General features: G+C 42.0%; 1 protein-coding gene across 1 annotated transcript; it reads left to right on the top strand.

Annotated features, from left to right (window-relative positions):
• Window positions 1-624: 624 nt before the first annotated feature.
• LOC309488852 (olfactory receptor 51E2-like) lies at window positions 625-1,632 on the top strand (the record flags this gene model as incomplete). Its single annotated transcript, XM_082157268.1, has 1 exon — window positions 625-1,632. The coding sequence occupies one exon, from the start codon at window positions 625-627 to the stop codon at window positions 1,630-1,632; it is 1,008 nt and encodes a 335-aa protein (XP_082013394.1).
• Between the last annotated feature and the right edge of the window lie 8,120 nt (window positions 1,633-9,752).

Here is a 9,752-nt window from a genome sequence, read left to right as displayed (position 1 = left end):
CAAAAATGTCTGTCTAGCATGTTTACATAGAAAAACAATGGAAAAGTACTGCAGTGGAATGGAAAAAGTGTTCTATGTATGAATTAATATTATCTATATTTACTCTTTACCAAAAAGTATAGTACCATTCCCCACCAACGTCAAATGAATAAAGTGCAACATTAACATTAAACATATCCTTAACTACAACAACAGCAACATTTTGAACACAGTACTTTTTAACCATGATACTTTTTATTACACTTGTATGAATTAAAATATACTCCTGCCTTTATCCTCAAATCTCTAGGGAGAAGGGTTGATCCAACAAATAAAGTCCCAAGAGAATGAACTAATATAAATTTGTCTGATGGCTGGTAGAATGAGATGCATGAGCCAAATTGAAGAAGGTAGAGTATAAACCTTGAGTTTCTTCTCTTTATTTGTAATCCTTTTACAAAACAATAACTTCTTTCCTTAATTCAATATGGTTATATCAAAGAACATCTAAATATTGTATACCTATTCATTAATTCGCTGTGACTGAAATTAAATCATTATTTGAATATTCTCTTTTATTGTGCGCATTTCTAGCAGTTCACAAAAAGCAGTCTACAGGTCACAAAAAGCCAGACAACAGCTATCATGAGCTTCATGCAGTCAAACTCCTCTGCAAATGTGACCTTTTTTCGTCCTGCAACATTTTTCATCAATGGCTTTTTTAATGTCCCACATGCAAAATACTACTATGTGTTCTTGTCTTTGGTGTATGTTGTGACTGTTTTAGGGAATTCATTTATCATGTGTATCATTTATTTGGCCCGCAGACTTCACACAGCCAAATACATTAGTGTTTTCCATCTGGCCCTTTCTGATCTGTGTGGAAGCTCGGCTTTGATTCCAAAAGTTATTGACACATTTTTATTTGATCACCAGGACATTTCATATGAAGCGTGTTTGGCATATATGTTTTTTGTGTATCATTTCATGAATCTGCAGTCTTTGACACTACTTGTTTTGGCTTATGACAGACTGGTTGCTATTTGTTTTCCTTTACGGTATCATGCCATTGTAACTAAAACAGCCATGTTTCTGATCATATGCTTTATGTGGATTTTTTCTGTGACATTTTTTTCTGTACTTGTTGGTTCTGTGAACAGACTTTCTTTTTGTGGATCTAATGTGCTTGATAGTTATTTTTGTGACTATGGCCCTATCTATAGATTAGCCTGTAATGATAATTCTGTAAATGTTTTGTTGGGTAAAATTTGCTATAGTCTCTTGATTTTTGCACCACTGATTTTGATCTTCATCTCATATTTATGCATTGCTCTAGTTTTGCTTAAGATTCCCCACGGCGTTGACCGGATAAAATCCATAAAAACCTGCACTACACATCTGATGTTGGTGGCAATTTTTTATATCCCAATTTTAAGCAATAATATTGCATCTATAATTAGTCCTTTGCATCCAGACGCCCGGATAATTAACAATTCTCTTACTCAGACAATACCACCTATGCTGAATCCCATTATATACACTCTAAAGACAGAAGAGGTCATGCAATCCATAAAAGAACTGTACAAACGAAGCAAGGTGAACACAACTCAGGAAAGAAATATGAAATGCTGTAGGAGGAGAAATTTAAAATAATAATTATAGGTTTAATCTCACTGCTTGTGAGATTAAACTTTGATCATTCAACAAAAATGGATTTTGTTTGTAGTTGTAATAGAAACTGTGTTGAAAACATGGCAAATATACATTCAAAGCCAAGTACAGATGATTTGTGATTTCCTTTTTTTATTTATAAAAAACAACAAAAAACAGTACCTTTGCATTTATTGATGTCAGGTTAGCGGTAAGTCAAAAGAAAAGAAACCAATTAAATTTGCTTTAAATATAACAAATGTTTTATAAATGTTGTTCTGAATAATTATTTGTTGTATTCATGGAAATAATTTATGCAGTCAGTAATTCTCACCATGTTGTGCTATATGACAAGTATGATCCCATACCATGTAATGCAGTCATGTGCTTCAGTGAACTAAACTAATTAAACATAATCCTTAAATTAGACTTCCATTCTATTAAATAACACAGAGACATACCAGACCAGAGATTACAGTATTTACATGCCAAAAATGCAGAATACAGCACACAGGCCAATATGTAGCAATCCTTATGACGTACCACCTAATTTATTTTTAAACAAAAATTCTACGTTTTCTAAGATATACTAATTCTGTAAAAAAATATCTATAATAACATTTCTGAACTTGACACATGCAGTGTAAATGTGGTTTATAGCTTTGGTCGGAGTTCTTGGTCCTGATGAAAAAAATGTCTATTAATTATTGTCAATGGTGTGCTTGGTTACCTCAGCTTAGTTTTAACAGAGGTTTTAAGCCCAGAAGAACATAAAATGTAATAAAAAAATAAATGTCACACACTCATCTTCGTATGTGAAGTAAGTGCTTTTCCGCATTTAGTCTGAACTGTTCTGCACACTGTCATTATCAGTAAAATTTCTATTAGAATGCTGTTTTTTATGGTAATTTCAAATAGTTTCACACAAGCCATGCAGGGTCAGTTCAGAACAACATGATTCAGCAACAGTAACTGACCGTTGGGCCTGATGGTTGAAAACCACTACAAGTTTACTCATGGGCATGGCTATATACCTCAGTCAGGTTAGACGCCATATTGAACTTAACGCAGATAATTGAAAACGGGACTGTGGAGGATAGACTTACAATCTTTACAATGGCGTGCACTGTATAAAGGTCCTAGATCATGTCATTTTTACAACTCACAAATTGTAAAACTTTTATGGAGCTTTTGTACAAGTTTTTTTTTTTTCAGAAAAACGTTTTCATCGGATTGTTCTTAAACAACAGTACAATCCATTAAACACACTGTATTCTATCCCTCACAGCCTCGTTTTCATTCCTGTCAAAAATTAAATATGACGCTACCCTGACTAAGGTCAATGGGGTCATGTCTACAGCTCTGGGAAAAAAAATAAGAGACAACAGCAAAATTATCAGTTTCTCTGGTTTTACTAGGTATATGTTTGGGTAAAATTAACATTTTTGTTTTATTCTATTAACTACTGACCATATTTCTCCCAAATTCCAAATAAAAATATTGTCATTTAGAGCATTTATTTGCAGAAAACGACAACTGGTCAAAATAACAAAAAAGATGCAGTGTTGTCAGACCTCGAATAATGGAAAGAAAATAAGTTCATATTCATTTTTAAACAACACAGTACTAATGTTTTAACTTAGGAAGAGTTCAGAAATCAATATTTGGTGGAATAACCCTGATTTTCAATCACAGCTTTCATGCATCTTGGCATGTTCTCACCAGTCTTTCACATTGATGTTGGGTGACTTAATGCCACTCCTGGTGCAAAAATTCAAGCAGCTCGGCTTTGTTTGATGACTTGTGACCATCCATCTTCCTCTTGATCACATTCCAGAGGTTTTCAATGGGGTTCAGGTCTGGAGATTGGGCTGGCCATGACACCTTCCATCCACACCTTGATTGACCTGGCTGTGTGGCATGGAGCATTGTCCTGCTGGAAAAAACAATCCTCAGAGTTGGCAAGCAAGTTTTCTTCCAGGACAACCTTGTACGTGGCTTGATTCATGCGTCCTTCACAAAGACAAATCTGCCCGATTCCAGCCTTGCTGAAGCATCGCCAGATCATCACCGATCCTCCACCAAATTTCACAGTGGGTGCGAGACACTGTTCCTTAGGCCTCTCTAGGTCTCCATCTAACCATTAGACGACCAGGTGTTGGACAAAGCTGAAAATGTATTATCTGGGGGTGCTTCAGCAAGGCTGCAATCGGGCAGATTTGTCTTTGTGAAGGACCACGGTTTGATTCCCGCTCGGAGTGGGTCAAGTAGGACCGGTTACACTTGTGCAGTGACCCAGATGGAAGAGAGGCTTAGGGGGGTGAGTGTAACGGACGTAGGCCCGTAAGATCTGTGTGTGTAAACCACACTCCCCTGGCCTCAAGAGGCACGCTAGTGGCTGCAGTCTTTAGCGTCCTTGTTAGCGCGTCTCCCACGCTGGAGACCCTGGTTTGAATTCATCTATGAGGAAAAGCATCATCAGTAGCTGGATATTAATGTCTCATAGAAATCCAAATATTCCTTATTGTAGTGGGATTGAAAATAATCCAAGATATTTAAAATGACCAAAGACATCTGCTTTACTGTTTTACTGTTTTTCTTGACATTTGCTTAACTCCTCCCCCTCTTTCCCCAATGACCATTTGGAGTTCCTAAAGGCAGAGAGGGGCTGATAGTGATAAAGGCCTGTAGGCCAAGATGTGTGTACTTCAGGGGTCGATGAATTGTCACACCTTTAGTACAATGGGGAAGTTGTAATTAATAAAAGATTGGTCAGCTTGAATGTCTCACTTTTGGGTTTTAGTCACATAGTCAGGTAAAGGAGAAAACGAGTTTGTAACTGTTGCTCTGCCTCTTTTATTATCTGGGTCCCTTTCTTGGGGCTCTCTCTCTTTACCTCCTCTTTTCTTTGTCTGTCTTCTCTCTCTCTCTCTCTCTCTCTCTCTCTCTCTCTCTCTCTCTCTCAGGTAACATTTTACATAATATGCTGGGTACAATTGTGCCGTGCAAAGGCAAAAGACTAACTTCGTTTTTGGTCGAAAATGAGTTATTTATATTTTTGGCACATTCAAGACCTCCTTTATCATGTGGATGACTATCTTGAATCAATTCTGTTATTTCTTTGAGAAAATAATGAGTTGTCTTAACAGTAACTTCCAAAAGCCCATGAGAAACCAAGGCAGAACACCGTAACACCAGTTACCGCTCTTTGGCTTTGTTTTGGAACGCTCAAATTGAGTTACGGTACTCTGCCTTTGTTTAGCCTCGCATCAATATGAAGTTACTGTGCCGGTGTTCTATCAAATAATGCTACAGACCGCTCCATCGACAAACGTGCGATATCGATCGCGAAGGATTATGCAGAGTTGACAGAAAATTTTTACACATGCCGTTGCAGATGAATACAACAAAGAACTAAAGCCCCGCCTCACCCAGTTTGGGTACCGGACCTGGTTGAAACACTCATGCATCTAGCTGGCAGAGTGCCAAAACTTCGCCGGCACCTTCAGCACCACCCTAAACACGGTCGAGCCAACGCTGGACTAATATATCTATGGAGGTATTTGGCATGTCAAATGTATTAATAATGGCATCAGAATGCAACCAAAGCACAGGATAGCAATAAGTAGATGGCTAAATAATTGTAAATCATACAAAATAAATGCCATGATCACTAGATTTTATACAGGTGTTCCTATAATGATTTTGTTAATGGTGATCAGCAACCAAATATTGATAATGTGGAAGTTACTGTCTTTTGCCTTGGCATGACTTTTTGCTGACAATACAAAGGCAGAGTACAGTAACTTTAAAATAGTGGTCAAAAGTCAAGTTTGAGCTCAAGATTTTTTTATGTATATAATTTTCATTACTAAAACATCTATTTGCCAGATTTCCAGTGTCCTACCTATAATTAATTTGGCGGGACAACTACAAATCTTTAAAGTAATTTCTCTCAGTTCCACACTCTAGTGAGTTAAGGTCTTTTGCCTTTGTAGGGCAGAATTAATGGAATAAGTTATAATTTCATACATCTATTTTGTAACTATTTTTAGTTTAACTATAACCATATATTGTCATTAAACCCTTTCAATTACAAATAATGTGATAACTAGTTTTGATTTGGTATTGACTTTAAAGTGCTACCTACTGTAATACAATATCGTCACTCTATATAGCAACGCTCTCCCACATATTTAGCTATTAACTGCGCTTCCCTTTCAGTCACTCATGTTCGACGTAGTCAACATCTTCGAGTATTGTTAAAACGAGCCAATGCACATTGCGTGAATTGCATCTATAAACATGGAAGCGGATGCACGCACCACTTGTCTTTCGTTTCGGAGCCAATCGGTCTTCATGTCGATGTCTCTGAAGAGTGTTGTTATAGCGTGCGAGTGTAACGGTGGTCGCAAGCTTTCTGAGCTCTCAACTGCTGTTTTAACAGCATCACATTTCTGTTTGTGTTTGTTTATCTGACAGCCGGTTGAGGGCGAAGAGAGTGAGTGCTTCACTGGTACAGGCTACACCATCCCTGTCAGTGTTGCCGCGATCATTCCCCTGTGTGCTCCGGCACTGGTGAGAGTTTTTTTTTATTTCCTGAAAGAGCAACAAGACAACAAGGCTTCGCGTTCGAGGGTCGAGCGAATCAGTACCCCGTCGCCCCGCGTCTTCACGAAGGTCGCAGAGGCGGCCATTGCTCCCATGAGAGAGCGTGGCGTTCGTGTCCTCAACTATCTTGCCGACTGGCTGATACTAGCTCAGTCTTGGGAACAGTTGTGCGAACACAGGGACTTGTTGCTCCAACATATCAGCCAGTTGGGTCTTCGGAGCTGGACTCTGTCCAACAGACGGCACGCCTCACAGAGGAACATGTCTGGTCGGTGCTGAACTGCTTGAATACTATCAAGAGAAGAACAGTGGCTTTTTCAGAGGCTCTTGGGGCATATGGCAGCCGCAGTAACGGCGCTCGGCTTGCTCCATATGAGACCGCTTCAGCACTGGCTTCACGGCTGAGTCCCGAAGTGGGCGTGGCAGAGCGGCACGCTCCCTGTGACAATCACCCCGGCCTGCCGCCAAACCCTCAGCCCGTGGTCAGACCCTTCGCTTCTCCGGGCCGGAGTGGCCCCTAGAACAAGTGCTGTGTTCTCCACAGATGCCTCCAACACCGGCTGGGGGGCCACGTACAACGGGCATGCAGTAGCGGGGATCTGGACGGGCCCCCAACTGCATTGGCACATTAATTGCCTCGAGTTGTTTGCAGTACACCTTGCCTTGAGACGCCTCAAAACGCAGCTGCTCGGCAAGCACGTACTGGTCCGTACGGACAACACTGCGACCGTTGCGTACATCAACCATCAAGGTGGTCTACGCTCCCGTCGCATGTTGCAACCCGCCCGCCACCTCCTCCTATGGAGTCAGAAGCATCTGAGGTCGCTTCGTGCCACTTATATTCCCGGCCTGCTCAATCGTGCCGCCGCCGAGCTTTCACGACAGCCTGTGGCCCAGGGAGAGTGGAGACTCCATCCCCAGGTGGTCCAGCTGATCTGGGACCACTTCAGGGCCACACAGATATATCTGTTTGCCTCTCTGGACTCGTCCAATTTCCAGTTATTTTACTCCCTGACCGAGGGGACCCATGGCACAGATGCACTGGCACACAGCTGGCCCCGGGGCCTCCACAAGAATGCGTTTCCCCCAGTGAGCCTTCTTGCACAGACACTGTGCAAAGTCAGGGAGGAAGAGGAGCAGGTCTTACTAGTTGCCCCTTATTGGCCCAACCGGACCTGGTTCCCCGAACTTATGCTCCTCTCGACAGCTCCTTCCTGGCCCATTCCTCTGAGGGAGGACCTTCTCTCTCAGGGACAGGGCACCATATGGCACCCGAGTCCAGATCTCTGGAAACTCCATGTCTGGTCCCTGGATGGGACGCGGAGGTTCTAGGTGACCTACCACAATCAGTCGTAGACACCATCACTTCTACGAGAGCACCCTCTACGAGGCATGCTTACGCTCTGAAGTGGAACCTGTTCGTTGAGTGGTGTTCTTCATTCTGTGCACATTTTCCATAGTTATGTTCAACAAACGAACCAAGGCTCCGAATGCTTGTGTCAAAGAGGTATGTTATGTTATTACGCCTCCTGATGGTGACCTTTGCAAGTGTTGACAAGTTAAAATATGGGCCTTTAGTATGTATTTTTTCTCACCCCATGTACTTTCTTAAGGAAGAATGGGAAACGAAAAACTTAGTATACTGCTTAGTAAATATACTGTACTTATAATACATAGTTCTATGTATGTTGGCTATCCATACAAGTCAAAGGGAATCATTTCATAAGTCATCTCTTTTTATGCAGTTTTACTGTAATAATTAGGGGTGTAACGATTCATCAACAACATCGATGTATCGATTTATATTCCTACGATCCTACTGCATCGATCTGTGATCGGCAAATTGGCCTTCCAGACGACATATATCGATCTGACATCGTTTTAAAAGGTAATGAATCGATTGTATCGATACTAGGAAATAGCGCATTGGATTTAAGCACGTTAGACTTTATATGGATGTTTTTTCTTTGCACTTTTAATGATAAAGGCGTTAAACGTTACTCGATTCAGTCTGCATATCTATGACGTCACGTCGTCACCATGCGTGACGCGCCAGCAGCAGCGCGACAACAGTCAAGCAGCGCAAAGTCTCTCACCTCAGAAAAACGGACTTTCCTGTCCTGTCAGCCGCTATACTGCAGGAGCGCGCACTCTTCAGCTGCACGCGCAAATGCGGCGGAGCGCGCTGTATCACTTCACTAAAGTGCAAAAGACATACGAGAATGCCACGTCGTAAATTAGTAAGTTAAGAAATAAAAGTAAAATACCAATAAATTACGTTATTGGTACGTCATGTGTGTTGCTATTTATCAGGAGCAGTTTCATGTTTCTTTACCAGTTCTTCTAAGTATTGTGTATCACCATGGTAGCCTAATTGTTGTTTGTTTCCATAACAAAATGCGACTTACTGGTTATTTTGTATATTTTTATATAACTGTGGTGGCTCATACCAAGATTGTATTAACAAAAAAAAAGTATTTTTTTTTTTTATGTTAAGGGGGACAGAACTTGTGTGTCAACATTTTTTGTGTAAACAAATGTATTATAATAGGCTTATATAATTCCTAAAAAGGTGGGTCGCGGCTTGATGACTGTCACGGTTGTTGAATGCATTGGTTCCTTCTTGTCTCGTGTCTATGTTGTTTATGTGTGAGTGGGCGTTGTCCCGCTCACGTGTCCGTCAGCGCTCACAATCACAATCACTGTTCACAGCTGCGATTCATTTCCATTCCATATATATACTCACACCTTTCTCTGTTCCAGTGTCGGATTGTTTGTTGAGGTCCTGTGATTGCCGTGTCAGTGTTTCCGTGGAGTTGCCGTGTCTGTGTTCGCCCTGCCTTGTCTGTGTTCGCCCTGCCTTGTCTTCCTGCCGTTCGTGTTCTTCGTCATTGGTTTCACCGCACTCCAGCACCGGATTTTGGATTATTCACCTTCACTGCACCAGCGCACCACAGACCATCAAGTCCCTGCACGAGCCTGAGTCGCCACCTTCCTGAACTGTTTGTGTTTCTTTGTGAGCCTAATAAACGCTTTGAGTATCTGCAATTGCTTCCGGTTTTGTTTACCATGACAGAACAATCCGACCATTCCATGGAAGCAGCAGGTGACGCCGCAGCAACGATGGATGACTTTGTTCGTGCAAGTATTCAAAGGATGGACGCTCAGGACCGCTATCAAGGAGAAGCGGCGCGCGCGATTCAGGCTCTCGTCACGCAGGTGTCCGAGCTGACCCAGCGATTTCAACAGCTGCAACCTCCCGCTGCGCCAGCCGCACCGCCCGTCCCTCCCACACCACCGATGCCCGCCTCCCAGTCGGAACCTCGCCTTCCGACTCCTGAGCCATACTCTGGTGAGCCAAACTTTTGCCGGCCATTTTTGACTCGATGCAGCATGCATTTTGCTCTCCAGCCCCGAACCTTCGAGAAAGAGGAGTCCAAAGTGGCGTTTGTACTCACTTTACTGACTGGGAGAGCGGCACTTTGGGGGACGGCGGTGTGGGAAAACCAAGA

This window comes from Leuciscus leuciscus (assembly GCF_965113295.1).
Source record: "Leuciscus leuciscus genome assembly, chromosome: 24".
In the NCBI taxonomy this organism is placed as follows: domain Eukaryota; kingdom Metazoa; phylum Chordata; class Actinopteri; order Cypriniformes; family Leuciscidae; genus Leuciscus; species Leuciscus leuciscus.
The sequence above is the reverse complement of the archived record's forward strand: the minus strand, read 5'-3'. Positions and strand labels throughout refer to the sequence as shown.